Source organism: Stegastes partitus, unplaced genomic scaffold, assembly GCF_000690725.1.
Source record: "Stegastes partitus isolate 25-593 unplaced genomic scaffold, Stegastes_partitus-1.0.2 Scaffold472, whole genome shotgun sequence".
Classification (NCBI taxonomy): Eukaryota; Metazoa; Chordata; class Actinopteri; family Pomacentridae; genus Stegastes; species Stegastes partitus.
Genome location: NW_007578203.1, coordinates 98,071 through 123,795, shown reverse-complemented (window position 1 = coordinate 123,795; position 25,725 = coordinate 98,071). Strand labels below are relative to the sequence as shown.

Sequence of the window (25,725 nt, the reverse complement as noted above, 5' to 3'; positions counted from 1 at the left end):
GATTAGGATTAGGATTCAGGGTGGATCCGTGTTCAGTTCAAGCCATGAAATGAAACCGGTATAGGATGGAACCGGAGCGTGTAAAACTGATATAAGTCTGTGTGTGCATTCCTAGTCGCTATGGTACCCCGGATGAGCTGAAGGAGCTGATCGATGTGGCTCATTCAATGGGCATCGTGGTGCTGCTGGACGTCGTTCACAGTCACGCCTCCAAGAACACGGAGGACGGCCTGAACCACTTCGATGGCTCCGACTCTTGTTACTTCCATTCCCCACCCAGAGGGGAGCACAGTCTGTGGGACAGCCGCCTCTTCAACTACTCCAGGTACTGAACGTATCCACTGTTAATTAGAGACCTTCATATTTGTATCACTAGTAAGTATAAATATGGGTTTGACATGAACAGAGGGTGCAGCCAGTAAAGGTAAACAGGCCCCTAAAGCCATTAAAGAGAGTATTTTTGTCTCTATTGTAACATAAATGGTCTACCTTTAGCTTTCATTAGAGTGCGAATAAGTGTCTATTTTTATTTACGTGTTAAACTAAGTGTCAAGTCTTAATGAGAAATGTTCTCATCCTACCACTGACAGTCACTCTAATCAAGATAACACAAGCTTTTTAGCATAATTATGCGTTCAATTTATTATATCGTACAGTGATGCACATTTAACATATTTTTAGATGTGCATCGATGCATAAGAGCTGAATCTTGAAGTCAGTTTTATGCATGTGTATTGACAACTGTCATTTTTAGTTTGAAGTGGAAAAAAAAACACTCGCGGTTGATTCTGAAGTTTTTTTTTCTGGAAGTTGTGAGAGCCTTAAAGAGCATGTATAAGGTAATTAAATCAGAATGCAGTGTACCTGCTATACAATTTTTTTGTATTAACAGTAGCATTTAACCAGCACTGTGGGACTCCTGTACTTTTTTTTTCCTTTTGACTTTATGCTGCTATAATTTTAATGTAATTAAATCCAACTTCACATTTCTTCTGAGCCTTTTAGCGGGATATAAAAGCAAGTCCATTGATTACTGCGGTTTCAGCTCCTCAATTATGCTCTGGCTCGAAGATGAAGAGCTGCATTTAAATGTAACATGTGACATCGAAAAAATAAAAAAAAATCCCAACCTGCCCAGGCTACATCAGATATATAAATGTTTACATTTTAAAAACAAGGTTGATAAATGAGCTCTGTGGACTTTCGGGCTTCAGAATTTAAATTGAAAACGTATACGCAACATTTTAACAGACTGATAAATGAGGCCAAATGGGAGCTGACATACCACTCTTTATATTTTCTCACACCATCTGATACAGAACGATGTGTTGAAGGTCAAAAGCAAGACATGATTGCAAAAAATGACAGATTACATCGCTCGCCAAAATGGCCATGAAGTCAGGTGCGCTGTTAATCTGATATACCTGAGGTGCAGAGTGGGCTATTAATGGCAAATGTAAGTTTCCTCTAATGATCTTTTTTACCTTTTATACATTTGGCCAGGCAGGTGTTGAATTTTAATGCATGATGAATAATGAATTGATGCTACAGTGTTGGCAGGATTTGATAATGCTCATATTTTAAGCTAATCACAAAAGTGGGGGGAGAAAAAAAATACATAAAAGGCCATAAATCGACAGGATGTTTTCCGTCTCTGCTGGTGCTCAGTTTACACCAAAACTATTGATTGGTGTTGTTGTAGGCCCTGTTAATTAGCTGTCTCTCTTGCCTCTGTACCCAGAAAACGATCCCAGCACACATTAAAGAGGAACAGGCACTGTTGAGTCTATCAAATGCCTTTTTGAACTCGCTTTTAATAAGTGTGTGTCAGTGTGCAGCCGTTTCCAATACATTATACAATGCTTAGTGGCAGGCATGGGGGCTATAATAAGAGAACAAGGTTCTTCTTTCATTAGTTATTGAACCCTCCTCATATCAGAAGCACTCATTAGACATGGTGCAGACATATGCCACGACTGGGAGGCATATGAGGAGTCATTTGTAAAAGCCCAAAGGAGCTCTGCAATGTCATACCCAGTTCATTTGTCTTCTTTGCCTCTCACAGGATGTTTGGACATGTCGTTTGTGTCAAGCTTTCTGCTACTCTCTTTGGAAGGAAATGAACCTCAGAGGCTCGCTGTGAACCTAGTGTGAAACACAGTCTGTTTTTAATCAAGCAGCCTTGCTATCAGCCATCAGCGTCTGACCATGATGTTCTTATTAGGTTGACAGGAGCTGACTGATAGCCGACAAGCTGTCCGAGCGGACATGAGCGTTGTTGCGGTTGCCAGCCCCTTCCGCTCGGCTTCCACATTCTGCATCTTCATCAAAGAGCACCTTTTATTTTTTTTGTTGTGGTTGTTGTTGTTGTTGTTGTATGCATTCCACTTCAGCTTTTTCCTCATAAAACATTCAACACAGTCCGGAGAGAATGCTGTTTAGATAGATGCCTGCTATCCAATTTGTTAACTTGAGTTGCCTCTGAGTCAAATGTGTCTGCATTCAGCATTAAGAACGTCTGGCTTTGCAAACATTGGTTCCAGGCTGTAGAAATGCTAGAAGTGGTTTTTCGGTTGCTGAATACCAACGTGATGGTATAAAGACTGAGTAGCATTAAAACTATGTAAGGACACATGCACCCGCTGGATTTTTAGCATTTCTTTAGGAAAAAAAATAAATAAAAAAAAGCTTGTATTTATGCTTATTAAATTGAATTAATACTATAAAAACTTGAAGCACTTGTACCGTAGCACTGGATATGCGTTTAGTCGTCTGGTTGTGAGGGATACATTCCTAATTTTCAAGGATGTCTTTGTAGCTTTTTCCCCACTATGTGATTTGAATGCATTTTTATTATAAACTGCATTGGACAAAAAACATCTGACGCATCTTTGCTGGAGCCTTTTGTTCGAAATTTAAAGTTGCAAATGTCCTTGAAACGTCACTGTCAGGATATACAGTTTATGTGAAAGCACCTGACGCTCATCTGCTCTTGTTCTATTGAGCAGAAACTAACCAGAGAATGTCTGCGCTAGTCACTGGTCACTGTTTCCTTCACAGACCTTTTCAAAGACGCCAAAGTCACCTTGACACGGTGACCGGGTGAGTGGAGCCCGTGGTTCAGGACGTAGGGGGGCTGGCAGACAGAGGAGCCAAGCCTTTTTGCAGATCAGGAATTTCAAAAAGTGAGCAGTGAGAGTTCTGAGGAGCTTGATGTGGGCTCGCTCTGTAATCCCCCCACCTCTCTCAGGATCATTTGCATCCATTTTTCATCAATCTTTGTGTGAATTCTTAAGATATGAAAAATAGGCCCAGGGCCAGGCTTTTGAAAATGCTTTTTAACTCTTCTCCATGTTCTCATGCTGAGAGATCGGTCCTGTGTTTGACGACCAAGTATTTCTCTCTTTGACAAGATTATTCTATACGTGTGTGTTTTTATTCCGCTCAAATATTTGTTAATGATGTTTGATTTGGGAAATATATTGGTGTATCTGAAATGATTCTGTGCCTCTGTGCTCCTAAATCCTAAATTATTGGAGACAAACGATGGCTGATAGACTTTTACTAAATTAAATGAGCTTGGATTTTAAGTGTATTCTACAGTATGAAAGCTCAAATAAGGTACAATAAAACAATTTAAGTTATTTAATATACAATATAAATAACTGATCAAGATGTGTTTTAGGGCTGCAAGGTGCATCGGTGGTTAGCACCGTCGCCTCACAGCAAGAAGGTCGCCAGTTCGCGTCCCAGTGTGGACACCCGGATCTTTCTGCGTGGAGTTTGCATATTCTCCCCGTGCAGTGTGGGTTCTCTCCGGGTTCTCCGGCTTCCTCCTACAAGGTCCAAAAACATGTTGAGGTTAATTGGTGATTCTAAATTGTCCGTAGGTGTGAATGTGAGTGTGCTTGGTTGTCTGTCTCTAAGTGTAGCCCTGTGATAGACTGGTGACCTGTCCAGGGTGTCCCCTGCCTTCACCCTGAGTCGGCTGGGATAGACTCCAGTTGCACCCTAGTGAGGATTAAGCGGTGTATAGATAATGGATGGATGGAAGATGTGTTTTAATCCGTCTAACCCCATCCCCTATCCAATAAAAGCAGCCACATAAATAATGCAGTTTTCTCCTAAGCATGAATTTTGACACTGTGAAATCAGTTTTTTTGCTGTTGCCAGCTAAACATCCTTTAAATTGTGAAATTCTAGTGGAACTACACACAGGGGAAGACATGTGGGGAAGCAAAGAATCACCCTGCTGATAAATGGCATGCTTTTATTTTAAAGTAGCAGAGCAGAAACCATCACAGAAGAAACCAGAAAAGTCTATCTCCATCTCCCCCAGAAGAATTCCTGTTTTTACATATTTGGACCAGCTTTGGCTGATAGTTAAGGCCTGGGCACCGTTTGATCAATCAATAAACTCACACTTGAAAAGTCAGCTCTGTCCAAATTCAGTCATTTTAGTATTTAGCACCCATGAGTTATTTCCCCTGCCCCATCAAGTCACACAGCAAGGGGAAAAGCAGTTTTTCCCCTCTGGTGAGCTTCGGCTAATGAGCTCAGCTTAGCTGTAGGTGTGCATGGTGGCTTGTTGGAGCTGCCTGTAGTGCTTCCACTAGGTGCTGGATGGAGCCAGTGGGTAGGAACTTAGCAGCTCTGCACCTTCATGCCCCTAAGCCCCTTAAAAGTATCTGAAAAATAGAAGAAGAAAAAAAAAATCATGGCAGTGATATGTGCAAAGAGTTTTCTTTCATCAATCAGGTGATGGTTTTTTTGTGATCCAAATGAATAATGTAGCTTTTGGAACCCTATTTTTATAAAAGTGCAGTTTGTAGATTAAAAAGAAAAGACATTTGACAGTTTGAAAAAGAGTGTAAGTGTTAACATCATGCAAATCTATGTTGGTGGTCATTTATTCTGTTGGAGTTGCTTTTTCTGTGATATTAAGACATGGTTATTTTCTCCGTATTAAAAGGTTGCAGAGCTGATATGTTGCTAATGAACATTTCATTCACAGCTGCACTGAGCTAGTTTGTAGTGTCTGCGGATTTCCAATGGTTCAAGCTGTATCTCATGTGCCCTTATGTTTGGCTTTATCAACCCCAGGTACTGTTGTTCCCTCAGTAAAGCCTACAAGGCTGCGCCCTCCCTCAAGGCTGGCTGCTGTCTGACAGCTAACTGGCTGTGTAACTCTAGTTTTTTTTTCCTGGAGAAATGCCAGTAATTTACATGGTTTCTCTGTCAGAATGGTCATACCTTGTGAATAACTTAAGTGATTATTCATAGGAGCATGTGCCTTCTGAATATCCTGCCACTACAAAAATGCGGTCCACTGGAAAAAACTCCAAAGGGGTAGAATTGGCTTGACAGACTGCATTGATTCCTGAAAGACAGTACAAAGTGATACTAATTACAGGTTGCTAAACATACAAACAGTCTCTCAGGCAGCCGAATATCCCTCTCAGGATGCCAAGCAAGAGCAGCTAGTTGCCAGGCAGCATAAAGAATGCCAGACAAACGGCAGATATCTAACACAAAGCGCAGCAATACAGGGACAGACTGTCAGGCCTCTAGATGAGAGTTTACCCAGCACGGCAGCCAGTATTACCAGACTGCTGGAAGAGCTGCTAACAATGTGGTACAAAGTATAAAGATGTATTTTTTTTTTAACAGTCCAGCACACAGTACGTGTTTGCATTTCAAGACACGCACAGTTCTTGGCTAATTGAACCGTGTTTTACTGGACGGCGGCTTATTTGATGACAGGGTATGTGCAAACACGGCTAAAAAATCTACCGTTAGTCACGAATGTAGGCGACACCATGCAGGCGTCAGTGGTCGTATCCTTCAGGCATCATTTTTTCTCTCTGTTTATTTAACGTACACAAAAGATGAATGAAAAATTTCATGACTGAAGAGATAAATCAAGCTTCAACCAAGAAGTGTGAATTTATTGCGGTTGACGTTCCTGTCAATGTCTCTGTCCCGCGCTGGCTGCAGGGATTGTAGAAAAGTTTTGAAATGCGTTAAATGAGGCACCTCATTTGTCCTTTTTGGTCCAACAAATGCACGCCATCCATCAGGCTGTCTGGCGGCGTCGTTTCGGCATCACACTTCTTGTGGAATGACCTGTCAGCTCCTTAAATTTATTTGGTCTTATCTGCAGCTTACCTGTGATGTTGTGAAAACAGGGACTTAAATCTTTTTCTTTGCCGTCATGACAAGTTGCCGTGACCCCGTATGCAAAATTGACTGCTGGAAACACAGCGTGTTTTGATATCTGCTCAGCTCGAAACGTGAACGCCTTAAATGTGGGTCACAGTCGTGGTCAGCCTGAGGAGGAAATAAAGGAGCAACTAAACATGAAGCTGGTGTGGAGAGAAAACAAAAGAGTCTGCTTTTGTCTGAACTGACTTGTGGTGACTTTTGTGGCGGTGTGTGTGTGCTCGCAGGTAAAACAGCAGCACATATGATAGATTACCTTATCTTACTCTACAAGCAGCAATATTAGAGCTTTACTCTGTTAGTGCTCCCTAACCAGGTTTCCTGTCATTGCTGAGCTTTAGTATGAGGACAGCGTAATATGCAATTTGCTTTTGTATTAACACTGCAGACCGAGTGATAACTTCATTGAACTGCATAGGTAAGCTGTGTATTGCATCGGGTACAGAGATCTAACTTTCTCACTGTAATTGGACTTGATGATGAATGGCATTGTGGGTCCTAATGTGGCAGTATGGTTTCATCTTGGGCCTCTGGCTCTCACTGGCTATTATCTCCATCCCATGAGGATACATTGTGTCTGAGCCTTTGTTGGCTCTGCGCAGTGGAGTGGAGGACCTAATCTATTTATCACAGGGTCTGCGTGACCACCCAGCCAGGCTGCTATATCGGATCATACCAGGCTCCCTTGTGCTCTTCCTCTAGGGAAGGAGGAAGCGCCGATGTAACATGCAGCTTCACACCTGTCAAACAGTGCTGGTGTTGGTCATCCCTGAGGAACCGAGCACAGAAGGGAGTGCATTTAAATGTATTTTGTGTCACGGCTTTCCTCGGCCAACAGAATCCGGGATTTTGTCTTTTGCCGTAGAGGATGTAATCCTCAGCATTAAGTGTTCAGCGCCAGAATCTTTGATATGAGAAAGTGTTATTGAGAACAAAAGTTGTCTGGTATGCGGGTGGAATTTTTGCAGTTTGAGATGTTACTGAAGTGTTGTTGAAGCATGAATCTGGGTCTCCTCACTGCTTCACCAGTTTTCTGACGTGATGAAATTGCATCATTCAAGCAAAAAATGTTGAACTGCCCCTCAGTGTGGCGTCGCTGCCGGAAAAAATACAAACCAAGGTCTAACTTTTCTAATTCAGGAAATTAATCAGGCTTGTAAACCAGTACTGTACATATAGAGAGAGCTGTTCAATATTACACTAGCTATTCAATATTACATTAGCACATTAATTGATTGAAATGACTAAAAATTCCACCTTACGATTGAATTTTGCTCAACGGCAGGTTATGTGGTTCATTTGTCTGGAAAGGGACGTGAACCTCCAACACAGATAAAATAGTGTCGCAGAGGTGCAGGAGCTTCTTCAGTAGCTTCTTCGTGGGCCTGCAGTGCTGCCAGCCATTTCATGAATAACACGCTATTTCAGTCGAGGCTGGTGTGAAGCTCAGGTAGTGAAAGGATATTCTGTGAAATGTCTGGTTAAAAAAAAAAAAAAAAAGTCGCCAAAGTACTTCAGAGACATACGATGGATACTAATTTATCACAAAAATGGAGGAAAATCTATTAGGTTCCCAGGTATTGTAATATATAGCTTCACTAGGACATCATTACAACCGCTGTTGGAGCCGAGTATACAGAGAACATCTGAGCTGAGAGTTCCAGCCTAAGCAGAGGCAGCGGTTCACATTTAATCAGTGTCATGAATGTGTCATTCGTCTCACATCCTTGGCGCTCTGCTCCTGCTTTCCAGCACGCCATCCGTGTGTACAGTGTTTCATTTGATGCTCATTACGCACAGTGCATAGAGACAACCAAATATTGAGTTTCCAACTGACGTTTCCATGGCAACGCACCGCTGAATGGGGAAGAGTTGAGGCGCGTAGTGTACTTTGCCTTGAGTGGCTGTTCAGAACCAGATGACTCTCCCAGTCAAGAACGGGGACTGGGGCCATTTATGGAATCCACCTCCTCCAGCCTCCACACCAACACAGTCCAGCCAGCAGGCACAGAGAACATTTGCATGCTCCGCAGCGCACCGTGGGCTACGAAAACAACCGCAACGTACACTTTCATATTCACATAGTTTATTGGCTGCACGTATTTCTTTTTCTGGAGTTTGCCCTCTAGCTTGTAGGACAGAGGAGCTCGGCGTGCGCTGAAGATGAAGCCAAAGTGAGTAGAAGTGTATGATTTATCTCGTCCTCAGGAGAGGGAACTCAATTCCCCTGCATGGTGTTTGTTTACCCAAGTGTGGCATGAAATCCTATCAGTTCAAATACACAGGGATGGGCCTGGCCGTACAAAACGCTTGCCCAGTGGTCATGCAAGCGATCTGATGGAAATCGGAAAACTTCACTATGTACTGTAAGCCACTGATTTCTCATCTTGACAACTGGATATGTGAAAGACACCGTCCCCTCTCCAGTGTAGTTAATGAAAACACTGTCTGCTGTCACCGACGCTCCATCCCCAACATAATGGAGCTTTGGTTATCAATATGTGAATGTCCTGTAGCGGTGAAAATTAATCTCTGGTGCCCAAAGTGCATGATGAGATGTGTGAATAATTCACAGCTTCTTATTTATCTGACCTTGAATGTGTGTGCGTGTGCTTGTTTGTGTGTTTTGCTAGCTGGGAAGTGCTGCGTTTCCTGCTGTCAAACCTGCGCTGGTGGATGGAGGAGTACCGCTTTGACGGATTCAGATTCGACGGCGTTACCTCCATGCTGTACCATCACCATGGCATCGGTGAGACTGGTTTGTGTGCGCTTTGCATTGCAGCGCTGGGAAATATGTGTAAAACCTGTCATTCTGCTTTCCTTTGTAGCCCACAGTGCAGCAGCAGCAGCACCACAGACTCCTGAGGGTTAAATAATAATAAGGTTGACTTATTCCACCCAACATGTGTTGAAGATTCTTACCTAGAAAGTGTATTTACTTTTAAAAAATCTAAGACCACAACAGTGTTAATGTTTCCTAATGAATAAGCACATGTCTTATCTTAAAAGCATTGAAAGGGTTTAGGATAAAAAAATAAAATATAAATAAAAAACATGGTCCAAGTATTTTTGTAAAAAGTTGCGGTCAAATATGTATTGCATGAATTAATATATATATATAAATAAAGGTTAATTTGTTAACAAAGCCTGCAGGCTACAAAGCAATGTGCCAGCAGATGTTGGAATAGAAGAAAAGGATATATTATTAAAAGGATATATTAAAAAAGATTTAATATTCATCCTGTTGTAAATGTAAAAATTCGGCTTTGCAATTGTTTTCTAGGAAGAAAACACATTCAACACATTTTCAGAGAAACACTCGTCTTTGAATACTTGGGAACGTAGTTAAAGGTGCGTCTGCACTAGTGTTGGAGCCTGAAAATTATCCATAAATGTTGCATTTCTTTCTTAATATTAAGGCGAGTTAAGAAATATGCAAAAATGGTAAAACAGTAGCATCAGTTTAAAACACAAATGTGAGGATTGAAGGATTTTAGAAGTTTGGAAAACATGATGAGTGTTTGCTGTGTGGGTGTTTTTACTCTTCAGGCACAGGCTTCTCAGGGGACTACAGTGAATACTTTGGCCTACAGGTGGACGAGGACTCCTTGGTTTACCTGATGCTTGCCAATCACATTCTTCATACCCTTTACCCCGACTGCATCACTGTTGCAGAGGTAAATACACACTCTCCGCCACACACACATCCTCAGCATCCACTTACTTTGCAATGACACTGCCCACAGCTATCATTAATTAGAAGAACTTATTAGTTAGGCATAGCTTACTTATGTATTCATTGCGGTAATTAAGAAGTAATGCAAAAGGAAATGGGATGCCACTCTTTTTTGCCTGTGGTATAGGGATCTCACTGCCTTAACGTGGTGAGCTGTGGAGAGGTATTGATGTGATCTTGGCTGACTGGGAAAGAAACCTGTGCACACAAAGAGAAAATGTGATATTAAACAGGGAGACTTCTCTGCAGGATGTGTCAGGGATGCCTGCTCTCTGCAGACCAGTGGAGGAGGGAGGACTTGGTTTTGATTACCGACTGGCTATGGCTATTCCTGACAAGTGGATCCAGGTAGGGTGATTTACTTCCTTTCAAAAAATCGGCCTCTTTTTGTGCCTTTTGGGTTTTGTTTTCCTCCCCAGCCGCATTTACAGGTGCTGCAGGCCTCTGCTCGCACAGAAACTTCGGCGTGAGCCACAAATAGATAGAAAAGTGGAAGCGTTTCAAAACAGGGATGAAAGACAAAGGGAGTGGCAGGGCTTGTTAGGAACAGTCTTGTGGTAAAGCTGAGCTTATTGCTAAGCTTTTGAGCCTTTAAAGAAACTTGCACACTGTTGCGCTCTGGTGTAATTTGAATGGACAAGGAGGGTTTGATACATCCACAAACTAGATGCAACACGCACAAGGGGAAACGGTACCAACTGAAATATAGGAGCCCACTACAACTAGTTGCATCCTTGGAACAGTTCTTGTTTGCACTTACCCACGATGACAAGAAATGCTACGGACGCCTGCACAATGAGCCTAATTGCAATTCAATAGATCAGCCCAGTGATAAACACCATCTTTGTGAAGCTTATAATGGTCACCTTCTGCCTCGAAAAAGGCTACAAACATTAAAAACCAAATGTAGGTCTCTGAATATAACCTAAGAAAGATTTAAATCAGTGTATTCTATTTATGTATGCTCAAGCTATAAAGTCACATTTGCAATAAATTTAAACCCTTTACGTGATCTTTCTGGATCTGTGAAGAAAATGGTGTAAAGTTTCTTTTCCATGAGACCAGAGAGTCTGCACTTAAGTTTTTTTTCTTCTTCTCTCTTTTCACCTGGAGCTGTGAGTGAGGTTTATGAAGCCGAAGAAGGTCTTTTTCCTTTTCTTTTCTTTTCTTTTTTAAAAGCAGTGCTAATTTATTTTTCTTTTTTCCCCTTCTCCTTAATCCTACCTGCTGCGCAAAGTAGGAAGGTCATTATTTATCCATCCGAACACAGAGCCATGAATAAATGATGGAAGTGACATAATTGTTATTGAAAATAAAAGCATTTGACTTATTCATGCATAATGAATAAGCTGTGCTCACATAAAAATATTTTATGTGAGCAGGGAGAAAAAAAAAAAAGATGAGATTTAATAATGTTAACATGAAGGTCATCCAGTCACTGATCCAGTCTGAAATTTCTTTTGTGATGTGTTTTTTTTTTTTTTTTTTCTTAAGTTGAGCTTTGAATAGGCTGACAGTCGCCTTTACATTTCACTTTATTCATTATTCACTCTGAAATTTCTGTCCTTGGGGTAGCTTTATATGATGTCAAAGCAAAGGTTATTTCTTCAGTTTGAATTCAGTGCTCTGTTGATTTTTTTTTTTTTTTACAACCAGTCAGACAATCTGAATAGTTAAAGATCAGAAACAGTACTATCGCAAGAACAAGAAAAAAGCTCATCCCTTCAGGTTTGTCACCCTCCACTCATTGTCAGGGGAAAAAAAAAAAGATAATTTCAGCTACAGCGAATTAAAGAAGAAAAGAGTCAATTATGGTCATCTAAAATTAGAAAGCTGTAAGGAAGTTAAAAAAAAAATGCGTTTTTTAAAATTAAAATGATAGAGCTTCCATGAATAAATTCACACTGGTATGACAGTTCTAAAATCTGGATTTTGTGAATGACCTCGCCGGATGTCTGATGTGTTTCCAAGCCTAAATGAATTGTAACATTTTATTTGATCCCTTTTTTTTTTTTTCGCTTCAAAAATTTAATGAAAATTACAAAAACCGCGAGAAGGAGTTGTGACATATTGATCTACGAAAATACATTCTGCTTAAAGATTAAATGTGACTTTGAAAAGCAGAAATGGATAAGCTTCAACAGAGAATAGAAAATGAAAATGAGAAAGCTTTAATTTTTTTTTTTCTTTAAGATTTCGTCGTTATCGTGGTTGTTTTGTTGTTTCAACACGAGATGTTCTTTTGATTATTTTAATCGTACTTCTATTACTCCTGTTCTTGCAGTAGAATAGAAAAGAACTCTCTTTTGCCGACATTGTCTTTTGTTTTTCACATTTATCTCAGTTTTGACTGTACTGTAATAAGAAGAAACCTTGTGTGGAAGAGTGAGGTCCTGTGGGAGAATGTCCTGTTGAGTAAACCAGTTTTATTGCCTACTGTCAGAGGTTTTAAGGTTTTCCATGTTTCCTTGAAGGTTACTGTCAGGTTTGCTACACAGCGTAAAGCGCAGCTCTTTGCTCTGCTACCTTCCAGATAAAAGGTAACTAATGTGTACATTCAAACACGAGAGAAAAGCCCGCTGATGGACAGTCTGGTTACTGTACAGAAGGAACTTTATGTCTCTATGTGTTGCTTACCAGGACTTAGGCAGCGAATATTTCTAACATGCTGATAATGCCGACATCAGAGCATCAGGTAGGACAACAACAACAAAAAACACTAGCTTGACTTTTTCCCACAAAAACAACAGAAATATCGAATATTTCTACTAAAACAGTGCTTTCTGTTTCCAGCCATTACTGGGGGGAAAAAAAAAAAAAGTGATAACACAATCCGTTCCCGCCCGACGCTGCTTCAGACTGGATGGGAAATTACGGCCACCAAATATTCTCAGTTCTTCCACAACAACTGTTGAAGCACCCTTTAGCTCGGCACTTCAGCCCAAACTGCCACTGTGAAAGTACTTAATGGCCCACAGTGGGAAAACATTGTTTGTAACTGTTCAGCCATCAGGTATGAAAGTCCATAACGTGGAAGCCGAGCAGCGCCGAGGAAATGTATGCATGCCCAGCCGTCCGTCCGGAGACTAAAATAAATGTTGTTATGCATTTGTTTATCTGAAATTCTTTGCTTGCTGCTGTGTCTGAGGGCATCAGCCTGACGTACATGACCAGACTTTCTCTCAGAAAGCTTCTTTTTTTTTTTGAGTCTTGTCTAGGAGCACTGTGTGCCTCTGCTGGAGAACTTGGATAAATTTACAGTACTTGGGATCAGTACATAACTCATAATTTATTTTCTTGGCCGCCTTGGTGTTTCCTGTAATAATAAAACGACTCCCCATTTATTGTCGGTATGCGGCGGTGTGTTTTTTATGAAATCAACAAATATTACTTTAGAAAGTACATTTGTAGGGACGGAGACAGACAGCGGGTTATCTCGGGGGGGATGTGTCTGACTGTTTGGGTTGGCTGGCGGATGAATGTGGAATATTTTGTGTCCTGTCTCTGTGCGTGCCTTCTCAGAGCAAGAAGAAGCCTTTTCCCGCATTTGAAGAAAAATACGCAGAATGCAAACAGACATCGTCTGTTGTAAGATTCATGTAAAGCTTTTTCCTCCACTAGTCTACGCGGGAAAAGTATTTACTCATATTTTGGTGAAAAAGCAAAGCAGAGTGTGTGACCTCGGCACCGCATGCATCCTCTTGCGCTACAGTTTCTTGTGTTTCTCGATGGGGGAAGTCAATGCATCGTTAATCAAGTCTGTCTCTCACAGCAGTGGGTTTTACTCGGTGGTGAGGATGGAGGGAGGAGAAGAGAGAGGGGAAGAGGAAGGGAAAGGAGGGGGAGAAAAAAAAAAACGAGAGAGAGAGAGAGAGATAGTCCCAGACTTGACCTTCCTCGGTGTTACTTGCGCGAGCTGTGTGTTGCTCCGCCGAGGTTTCACAGGATTATCCTCGGGACGCCTCTGGAGAGGTTGTTGCTGCTTTTACTTTCCAAACAATATTGCTGGCAATGCAATATTTGTTTAGATACTTTCTTTTGGTTGCATTTTTTCAATTAAATTTGTTGCCTCCCTGAGGAGACTTGAAGCCGGAGGAGAGCAAGTGAGCAGTGAAATTCTTGTATTTCTGTGCAGGGAAGCATTCATATGAACATGCCTTGGTATAGTCAGTGAAGTGCACTCAGGGCTAGCCTTGCCTCTTCTCACAGAGTGTCAATTAGGGAGGGATTTGAATGGACTGAAGTGGAGCCTCCAGTGAGGTGTGTGTTGCAGAGAAGGAGATATGGAGTGGGGAGGACAGGCATTCAGGAAGATAGACAGAGGGAGAGAGAGACAGACGGGCAGGAAGAAACAGAAGGAAAGAGAGACAAAGACACAGAGCAACAGAGCTGTGAGCTTATTTATAGATTCACATGTGTGCACCAATGAATTTCTCTCAGTTCCTCGGCTGGGCCCTCACGCTGTGTTTCGTCCTCAGCATGACTGATTGATATGACTCATTTACTGGCTGCAGAAGGCTGTTAGGACCAACAGACTGTGAAAAATTAAGATATCCTAATGAGAAGACCAGATAAGGCGCACAGCACAAGTTTGGATGATTCGATCTGATTATGACCATAAAATGCTGTCACTCCTAATGGATAATGTTACAAAAGCCCTCTAATTTAACAAGCACCCTTCCCTCCAGCTACAATAGATTGAGATGTAATTGAAACAATTAGAGGCGGAGGAGGTAGAGGGCTCCATGGTAGCAGCTTGGATAAAAGAAGGTGATGCAGAGAATTCTCCGGCATCCCTCTGCTTCTCTCAGCTGTTCAACTTGAATGACCTCTGAGTCAATTGTCCCAATTTTTGTTTCTGTTCCTCCATTTATTTTAATTGAATGAAAATATCAGTCTGCACAGCTCTCTTCTTATTAGTTTCCAGGGGAAAAAAAATCCATTTCTAGTCCACATACTTTGCTCTGTCCATCACACCAGAAACACTTTCAATTAACATGACTTCTTTTTAAAAAAAAATAAATAAAAAATCGAGGCTGCTGGCAAGCAAAGACGAACTTCAGCTTGTTTATGTAAACATGTCAGCGGTTTCATCGGCCGCCTTTAAAGGGCGCCCACTCTCTTTGACCCCCCTCTGCTAGTGTCACCCTCTACTTGCGTGCTTTAATAGCAGCAGAATTTCAGCTCCGGTTTGCTTTATTTTATTAGCTAATTGCACTCTCAGGCCACCCTTGTGTGGTGTTAACTTGTGGCGCAGGATTTCTTTCGCAAAGGAAAAAAAAAACTGCGAGGTGAGCCCAGGAGAGGCTTTCAGCTGAGCGAGAGCCCACAGCGGAGACATTTCTGTGGGCAGAAAGTTCATTAATTCCTCAAACTGCGAAAAAACATAAAGACGGCGAGACAATATCGCGATCCGTGGGACCGAAGGGGGGCCGCACACCTCGGTTCCTCCGCTCACCTCCGGGGTCAGCGGCGGATGTGTGAGGAGATGATGTCCCCATAGCAACGCAAACTCGGTCCCCGGTGGATGGTGTTTGCAAAGACGGGCGAAGGCATGATGCTGGGGCCAGCCACCAAATGTAAAACAAGAGCTTTGCGCTAAACTCGTCTCTGCCACCGGCGTCCTTCCCAGCACCATGCGACGGGAGCAGAGAGCCTCTTGAATCAGTCACANCGTGTCAGTGGCAGCGAGATGACCTCATCCTGCACTGAGAGATTTTTTTTTTTCTCTTTCTCTTTTTTTTTTTTTTTTATTTTATTTCTGGCTCTGCCTAATTAATCTGGGCACTCTGGTTGGCTCCTGACAGCAGGCTTGTAAAGTAAGATTTGTGCACTGCTCATTATCATTGATGAAGTGGAGTGTCAGTGGTGCCAGGAAGCTCGGCTGGTCGGGGCTGATGTGGGTGAGCTGGTGGTAGGGAAGTCGTCAACCCATTCACTCCTGTCTCCGCTCCGACAGTCCCACTCCCAGATTAATTGCTCCCAGACCACTTTTGCGGTTGAATTGAATTGTAATGATTCATAAGGAAGTGTAAAATGTCTGATTGTACGTGGATGTGGAGGCAGCCAGAAGGATCTCGGGGGTATTTCCTGTAGATTCAGTTGTTTAGTTTTTATATTGGAGCTGGTGGTGGGGAAGGAAAAAAAAAAAAAAAGAAACCAGTCTTTGGAGGATTTATTTATTTCCAGCTCCTGTTGCCTTCTAGGTTTAGCTGTAGGGGTGAAATTCATATTTAAACTTTGTATTATAGTGTGGGGTGCTACCAAACCACCATCGCTAACAAGATAGTTTTTCATTCAGACGTGTCTTGAGAATTGTAACAAGTAGCTACGGCCGGTCTGTCTTTTTTTTCTAAGGAATGTAATTTGTCAGCTGACATTTTTATTACTTTTCCCACTTGTATTTGTGTATATGTGCCTACATGCACATGATAATCCCTGATGTTTTTCTTCCATATGTCTTTTTTTTCTCCTTATGGGGTTAGTTTTTATTCATAACATCATTAATCTAAAGCTAAGAAGCTGTCTGTTTGGTGGTATGACTTGCACATGCGAGATTTTAATGAATAATGCCAAATAACATGCTTCATTTTTTACCTTGTATTCAAAATTTTGCATTTTCGTCTTTGATTGTAAACTGTCAGGAGACTTGGTGGTTTCCTTCCTTCTTTAACTTTAAATATTTCTCTTTTATTGCTAAATATTCAAGACTAAAAATATGAATTTAACAGTTAAAACACCAGGAAATATATAGTAATGTTTAATAAATTAAAAAGCTTTTTCTCCTTTACGAAAACTACAGTAGATGGTACGTCATTAGAGGCCTAATGTGCTTTGATAATCATCCCTAAGTTAAAGACGAACCAGCAAGGCTCAGGTTGAGGATCAGAGGAGGAGGAGGAGGAGGTGCATTAAGGTCCTTCATGTATAGATGATAAGTGCCCTGCCGAGGTTTTTTGGTGGCATTGGCGATGACTAATATGGCCACACAAGGCTAAGGTGAAAAAGAGTGAATGTGAACAGATGGTGATATATAGAGCGGGATAGCCTCTATTTAGGTGGACCAGCCAGTTCATCTCAGACATATTGATCGGCACAATTTACTCTCTTTACTCAGAGGATTATGGCTCTGTAGAGTAATATAAAGGTTTCCTGACATGTCAATCAGCTGTCACTGCCAATTCCGCCGAGCAGACTTCAGCCTGTCACTGAAATGGGTTCGCCAACTCCCCCACCGCTCAGACAGGCTGCAAGTCTATTGCCAAGGGTTCTTGGAGGGCATAAAGTCTTTTTTTTTTTTTTTTTTTTCCATTTAGAAATGATACTGATACTGTGGCTTTCGAGCATCTCTCTTGTTTATTAAATCATCTCTGACCCCACTGCAGCACAAATGGTTATTTTTACTCTGCCCTCTGCTATTATATTTTTGTGTAACTTTTAGTGATTAGGAGCAGTCAGTGTGACTGCACAGCAGCAATGTGTGGGAAGATGTGCTTCGGATGCACGCTTTACTGACCCCCCGTTTCCTTCCGACCTCTGGAAATGACTCCTTTGGCAGGAAGTGTGCATGTAGGCAGGCCAGCAGAGGGGCATTGATTCCATGGTTGGATTTATTGTTGAATCCCTCCGTTTGGATGAGAGGCTCTGACCTTGCCCATCTCAGGTGGGGAGAGCTGATGCCTTACTACCCATGGGCTGTAGTGAAGTTATTAAAAACTCCATTACCACCATTCAAAGGTAGACATAACTCACAGTGCGGATATAGAGATGTCAAAACAGAGATTGATCTGAGAAAGAAGTGTAACCCAGAGAAAACTTAAGAAAGGTAAAAGACTGCCAGGACTGAAATACTGAGCTTTAGGCATCCATCAGAGCCTGAATAGATCTCTCAGCCACACATCTATCATACCCTTTTTCAATAACCCCTCTCTGTCACTGTGAAGATCCTGAAGGAGTTTAAGGATGAGGACTGGAACATGGGCAACATCTCCCACACACTGACCAACAGGCGATATGGAGAGAAGTGCATAGCCTATGCAGAAAGTCATGACCAGGTAAGCTGTTCTGCACCGTCTTGCTTTACAGAGCGGCTATTTTTCTCCGGTGTGAATGACGAAACATAACCTGCGTTTTTCAGGCTCTGGTCGGCGATAAGACCCTGGCCTTCTGGTTAATGGACAAGGAGATGTACACCAACATGAGCTCTATGATTCCCATGAGTTCTGTCATCAACCGCGGCATGCAGCTGCACAAGATGATCCGGCTAATCGTACATGGGCTGGGTGGGGAAGGCTACCTCAACTTCATGGGTGAGTCATCGGAGTAGCTCAAGGAGATGCTGCAGCAGAGTTTCCATTACACCAGCATAATATCTCGCTTTACTCCACTGACATAAAATTAGATGATCATTTTTTTTGTTCAGCTTTCACATCCTGCATCTTACGCCAAAACAAATCCGATTACACCACGCCGTCTGATTCGACCGTGCTATTATGTAATCATGCCGCATGTCTACATGGTTCCACTTGCATTGAAATGCTGGACGGCCAAGAGGTGATGAAGGTCATTATTGTGAGGCAGCAGTCCTCTGTTTGGTTTATTTTTTATTAAAACAGGCAAGGTGAATCATTTCAGATCCCTCTCATGTACTGCATTCTACCTGAATTTGAACTTCTCCCCTCAGGCAGACACAACAATCACTAAGTGTTCACTGAACAGATATAAATACGCATTTATTCTCCTGTCCATCCAAGTCTTACACCGGCAACACGCAGAAACAGGCTCCGGGATAAATATTTAATTGATAAGGCTATCCCTGCTGTGTTCATTTGCACTACTGTTAGAGGCGTTATCTTTTTTAGCTATAGTCATTTATTTTTGCACACATCCTTGTGTCATAGTGTGTTTTTTAGCTTCAGGGTAAAATTGAAAAACAGATTTTGCCTTTTCAATAATAAACATATGCTAATTTCGCGAAGGCTTAAAATATCTCAGAGTAGCTCACTTATTTTTCATTTGGGTAAAGTGCTCAGTTATATGATTTGTTATATTTCTTTCATGGAATATATCTCTGGAGTAGCTTGCTACCAATGAGTCAAGGCTGATGATAAGCATCAAAGAAACCTTTTGAAGTGGGGTTGACATCACTTTCCAGAGCTGATGGTGAAATACAGGACAAAAGCTGTCTAAGATCAGATAGGTTCTTTTTTTTTTTCCCCCTCAAATGGATCCAATTCTCAGTCACTGCTGGGATGTCTTGCATTTTTAGGTCATCATTTGGGCAAGGGCATGACTTTATCAAGGCCTGCTGGTAAAGATGATGATGAAGTGATAATTAATGATGTTGGAAGTTGACCTTGGTTGAACGGAATGCGTTTCCTTGAATGTGGTTTAATGTAAATATATCGCCTATATAGTCCCACCTGAGATCCACAGCATTTTAGCTCCACCTGCTGACCAGGTGCTCCGGTCAAACAGTCGAAGTGTCTCCTCTTATTACCTGTGCTCCCTTCTTTGGATTCATTATCAGTCAGTTATTCACCTCAACGTTCGGTAATACTTAAAGAAAAAAAAAAAAAAAAACACCTTGTGAAGTTCTGCTAAGTGGATTGATGTGTGGGGGGGGGAACAGAGGCACAATCAAAACAGCTGTTCTCCGCGGACAATCATAACAGGGCAGCTTATAATGATTAGAATGTCAGAGAATTGACCCCATGTGGGCAGCTGAAGGACAGTTGATAGTAATTATATCTCATTCTCTGGCTAAAGTGTAGCTCAAAGGCACTCTCTGCTGCACTCTCGCTGCTTTGTCTCGCATGGATTTTTTGGTGCCACATTTACTTTCAACCAATCAGTTGAGTTTTAGAATCACAAGGAGCTGATGAGTGGAAAACAATACTTTAAAAGCGGTTTTGACGATGGTTTCATTTGCCCGCCGTTGGGAAAAACACTACAAACTGTGCTCGCTTACCAGCTTTACCTTTTAACCCATTCTTGCATAATTTGATCTTTTAATAACCACAAACATATACGACAGTTAAAGGACGATCTTTTACGGATGTCTAGTCTCAGTTGACGGCTGATTTAGGCACCGGCTCACTAACAAAGGGACCCGAAATAGTCATTGTGTTATATTTTTTGCAGAACAAAATGCGTCAGTCCGGCTAAATAAGGAAAGAATAAGTGGGCATGTAGCTCGTAATATTATTGTGTTTACAGTGGAATGAAAGCATAAGTAGAGCATTTGGAATAATCTACATTTATTAATACATAAAGCACAGTCTGCTTCTACTAATAACACGCAGATCATTGTGTTGTTCTTCTCGTTATTGATATCAATATTCTAAGTTGGGGAAGACGTATGCGAAGCCATAGACTAATGAGAAAATCACCAAAACCTTGTTAGTGAACTTAGAGTGAACTACTTTGGGATATACTTACATAATAAACAAACACAGTGCAGTTTGCTATTCACAAGACGCATCTACTGTTGCGAGCCACGGCTTGAGAAAGAAACAGATCTCAAGAATTGAAGCAAATAGTTTATAAATGAAGACGATGCAGAACTGTCTCTGCTCTCCATTGATCTGTGCAGGCAGCTGAGATGACTCTAAAAGCACAATGCAGAATGCTCAGATAAACAAAAAAAAAACATCCCAGAGTAACAGCTAAAGGCTTAAAAGAAACGCTGAACCTGCTTAACATCTGCCTTCACAAATCTTCCATACCGTCCCCGTCTCCTGTCGCTGTCTAGAAACGACACTTCAGTGTAGCTGAGTTGTTTTCTCAATTACATAAGTAAGTGTGCCAAGTAATCTGTGGCTAAATTATGTTCAGAAGCAATGACTTATTTTCGAATGAATGATATGCTACATTTATCAGCGGCATCAGAGTCGGCGTGACGTTCAGGGCGGAAGGCGGCAGTCACACCAGAAACCAGGGTTTGCATCCAGATTCTTGTCTGTAGCAGCAAAAGAACTCTTTAAAATGAAAATAAAGTGGAGCTTTCCACCGTCAAGGATGAAATAAATTCCCAGGTTTGTTAAGGTATGGTGCCAGAAGAAGTCAGGGTGGCCGTTAGTTTTAAATCTCCAGATCAAACATAATTCTTCTTGCTGCTGCAGTCTGAAACAGTCTGGACAGGAAACCTTTTTAATACCAATTTTACTGCAGGAACTGCTGCATGGATCATATGTCAAATCCCTCACCCCCCCTGTAATTTCTGTTGTCTTCGAAGTGGTTACAAGGAAGGTTTGTTATTGTGATGAAGTTTTTGATGCAGTTATAATCCTTTCGCAAGCTGTGACTTTCCAATTTTTACTTTTGTATACATTTTGTCTCATAGATTTGGAGAAAAAAAACAAAGACAGAGAAGGGAAAAGGAAAATAAATAAAATAAAATATCCCTCTTCAAAAGGATTTCAGCTAATTATGTTCCATTTTCTTAATTCAGAGTTTTGGAGAATCACTCAGATAAATAAGCACAATTCAAACTTTAATGCACTTTATTCTGTCAACTCATGCTCGGTGGTTTGAAGAGATATGGAAAGAAGACCAGTATCAAGGAAGCAGAGAGACGAATACTGTTCTCTTTTGAAAACTGCTGTCTGACTGACTAAAATAATGGAGCTATCATGTTGTGATAACAGAAATAATGGATGAAAGTTTTTTTTTTTTTTGGAAGAACACGAAATCAGAGAACTGGGGAAAAAAAAAAAGTTTCAAAAAATCTGCAAAGACACACGGCACTGAAGTTCACCACTGAAAACTTTGCAAAGTTCAGGCCATTAGATGAGCATTAGGGAAATGCTCAAGAAAAGAAAATCAAGTAAATCTGAGATGACATGCCGTGTCAATGGATCAATGATGGCAGAGTCATTTAGCCAGTACTGAGCAAGAGCAAATTGTTTGAGCAAGCAAATCAATTTGAAGTGCCTTGCCTAGAAAAACCCATTTATTTACTCATGACCAATAGCAAACACCACACAGCAAGAGGACAAAGGGAGCATCCGCATTTGAGGTGCTGAGAGACGGATACTGTAAAGGATGTTGGAGCGTCAATGACATTAAAGCTCCAAGTGGCGTGGCAGTAATGAAACGCCTCAGTGGTTTTATCATTATATCAGCAGGGACAAAATGGAAGTGCTCGCACTTCCTGACTTTCAGGGGCTCACAGAGACTTAAGATAACCTTGCAGATTTACAGTCTAAATTATTGAGCTAAAAACTTCTCCCGGCACTTTGCATTCATGGAGAGCTACGGTGCAACAGGCAACTATTATACTGCAGCCTTGGACAATGAATTGAAAACCGGTGCTTCCTCCTCATACATTTCAAATACATAATCCCACTGAGAGCTTGCTGTGCTTTCAGGCCTGTGGTTTCGGACGAATGTGCCAATCACACTTCTGCTGTTGGACCACTAATGCTTATTTAATGCGCAAACTGGGAGTGGGAATGTACATTAACACAGTAACAAGAAATCAATCCGGCAAGTGCAAATAATCATTGCATCATGTCTGCAGCTTTTTTTTTTTTTTGCTTTTTTTTTTTTGCACTGCATCGAAAACCTTCTGTGACTCTCGCCTTCCCATCCCCTCTGATTCCCTCATTGATCTTCCTTTGCCAGAATCCCTCCAATGGAAAACACATTGATCCTTGGCTCCTTCTTGTGCTGCTAATTACTGAGGGGACTGTGTCACAGTCAGGCCCTTATCTGATGCAGGGCTGTGTAGAGGAGTAATGGGACGTGCCATCTGAAAAGCTGTCTGACATAACCTTTTGTAAACATAGTTGCCCCCCATTAATCATATCATTATTGGATCTACCATGAATTTAATCATCAACGTTATCCAACAAGCTTTTTTGGGATTTTTTCCACCCTTTGGTACTGGTGCAAAATCTTAGTAGAACCAATTTTTTTTTCTCATTTTATTAATATATTTTTCTTACAGCCATCCTAGTGGATCTGTGAGGCTGTGTTTGTAGCTACAGCGGCGATTTAAACTGAACTTTAGCATACGTACATGCTATTTACCCTGCTCTCCGTCTTATATTTCAGTCTGGCGTTGGAGCGACTCGAGCATGGCTAACAAGTGTTTTTCCCCTTAAAGGATCAACAATCTGGGCTTCTGAGTTTTGGTCATCGGTCTTATCAGTAGTAAGGTTCATTTCTGAGATCACAGCAGCAACATCACTAAAGAGAACTCAAAAAAAAGCAAGAGCAGTCCAATCATACAGGTTTTTAAACAAACCCCCCCAGGTACGCCAGACTTGTTTGGAGGAGAAAACAAACAGCAGACAATAAAACTGTTGGCCAAACACTTCTCTGTAAACTTTAACCTGCGGTATTATTCTAGCTGAACACATAGTTTCCTGTGCAACTTGCTTCTAAGCAAAGCAGTTTTAATAATCGGGCTGAACAGCTGGCTCGTCTTTTTTTTTTTACATGTGTTTCATGCCCCTGTCTGGTTTAATTGATGTCAGAAGTTGTAAAAAGCTGAAAATTATCCATTAATGATTGTAAACAAAACTCATCGCGGTATTTTCTGTCAGATAACAGTGCCCCTGATATATTATGATGATTTTATTCATGTGTGTATTAGGGTGCGAATCCATCATATTTCATTCTTGAACAGAGCATGCTATCTGGTTTATTTCAGCTGCGAGGAGGCAGAGGAAGGTGATTATCATGGTGATTAATGCAGGCATATGGGAGGAACATTGCCGTTTTATCCGAGAGGAGAGGGAAATGATTACCTAATGGAGGTGTGTCCAATGTGTTTCTTTAAAGCTGAAATCAAAAGAAGAGTCAAAGGCTTCCTCGGGATACTGAATCAACTCCTGCAGGAAACCAATCATCTCCGCTCGGCTTTATAAAATAATAATAACACTGGAAAACTGAAAGTAAATAGGCAAAAGAGGCCAGTGCTCTTATACCGTTAATGAAGTGTAGTTCTTTTAAGAGCTTATATCAAAGCAGTGGCCTGTATCTCAGCTTGCTGTCTTGTACAAAGATTAGCATTCAGTTTGTGTTTTTTTTTTTTTTTTTTTTTTCTCTCTAACCTTCATGTTTTTGTGCATGCATGTGTGTTGGTGTGTGAACGTGCCCTCCCTGCCTCCATACGGCGCAGACTGTCAGACGGAAAAATGGATAAGGAACCACTTAATGCAGCCCGCTCATTAATGGAAGAGTATACACGCTGGAGCATTTTCACACTGTGAAGTAACTGTTAGCGAAATGTTATGCATTTTGCAGGCAGATTTTGTTGTGCGGTGGAGTTCTCACAGCATCCATGCAGGTCAAGTGTAGGCCGGTAGATGAAGTCACATCATTCTAAAATATTTCGAGTGCAGCTCGGAGTAGCAGCTTCTTTATGTGCTTATTATTTTGCCAACTGTGTTTTCACCTTCAGTTCACTTCCCTCCATCTCAACCAAAGAAAAAAAAACAAAAAACAAAGATGTATTGTTTCCCTTTTGGTTCTGTTCCATTCACAATGACTTATTACAAACAAACCGATGGCTGTAAACATAAAGTCCCATGGGCTGACAGGTCACTCATTCATTGAGCAGTGACCTGTTCTGCATCACGAGCGCTACATGGGCCCAAAGGGCGCTTGGTATCAAAATAGAGTTTTTTTTTTTTTTTTGTAAGTGACCGACAGAAATTGACACTTTAGCTCTGGTATTTGAAATCTGTACCATTTCCCCCCTAAAAGCTTAGACAAAGAATAACAGTTGATCGTGAGCAGCAGCCTGCAACTTGACTCCATCCGTCTTAAATAATGATGGAAGCCAGACAGAAATGAGCCATCTTGTTCTGCAGAATGATTGAGGGGAAATTGTTGCCGTGATCAGCGCGAGTACGGTTGTTTTCTTTAGTTGTGGGCTACGTAGACACACATAAAACCTTTTCAGGGGCTTTTGATGCATTTGTGCTTTGTGGGATTGTGATAAGTCACTGCGAGTATAGCTGAGTTTTTACAGGTATTTGCCACGTTTCATTGCAGTGCATCCACTAAGTTACTGAGATATTTCTCTGAGGTAGAAAAAGTGTGAAGGGAATGACCAAAACCAGGAGGCTTTATCCTCTAGAGACCAGAACTGTTGGAACATGCCTTCGTAGGAGTGTTTATACCGATCCGTGCAATAGTTGTTGATATATTTCAACAACCTGTCTGACCAAACAGCATTGCCGTCCTTACACTCTTGCTGCTAGCATGGCTAAAACGCTCGCTTTAAGAAATCGGTTGCAAAGGCGCGGGAGTACCGATGTCTCCGCCCTGGCCTGGAGCGCTGTAATGTTTTATTGAGAATCCTTGATAATACATGATCTTTGATAACAGTTTTGCAAGCGTGAATGCACTTCAAACTCCGAACTCGCCTTGAATTGTGACTTAACTGAACGAACTCAGCCTTCATATGCGCGGCACACGGTTTAATACCTGTGTAATGGATTTGTAGCCGGCGTCCTCATGGATGCGTTGTCAGTGGTATGTGAAGTACAACAGCCCTTTTGATGGCTTTTTTGCAGTCTGAAGCGAGCATTGCATGCCACTGCACTGATCCATTTCTCTCTTTTTCTTCACTAGAAAAATGTACAATGCCTCTGTGGTTGCTCTCACTCCCACCACCTACACGTGGCGTATGCAACATAGTGCAACTCACAGAGCCCGTTTCCCTTGGGCGTATTGAAAGTCATTCTGGGAAATGTAGGAACTCAAAAAAGTACTGTGGATGTTGACAGCTGAGGGTGGATACACCAAAA

General features: G+C 41.6%; 1 protein-coding gene across 1 annotated transcript in view; it reads left to right on the top strand.

Annotated features, from left to right (window-relative positions):
• gbe1b (glucan (1,4-alpha-), branching enzyme 1b) overlaps positions 1 to 25,725 on the top strand; it is a 74,781-nt gene that overhangs the window by 22,618 nt on the left and 26,438 nt on the right. The window contains exons 7-12 of the mRNA XM_008286831.1: positions 116 to 325; positions 8,856 to 8,971; positions 9,772 to 9,899; positions 10,208 to 10,306; positions 17,902 to 18,012; positions 18,096 to 18,267. Coding sequence (XP_008285053.1) covers positions 116 to 325; positions 8,856 to 8,971; positions 9,772 to 9,899; positions 10,208 to 10,306; positions 17,902 to 18,012; positions 18,096 to 18,267 — 836 coding nt within the window. The remainder of the gene's footprint in view (positions 1 to 115; positions 326 to 8,855; positions 8,972 to 9,771; positions 9,900 to 10,207; positions 10,307 to 17,901; positions 18,013 to 18,095; positions 18,268 to 25,725) is intronic.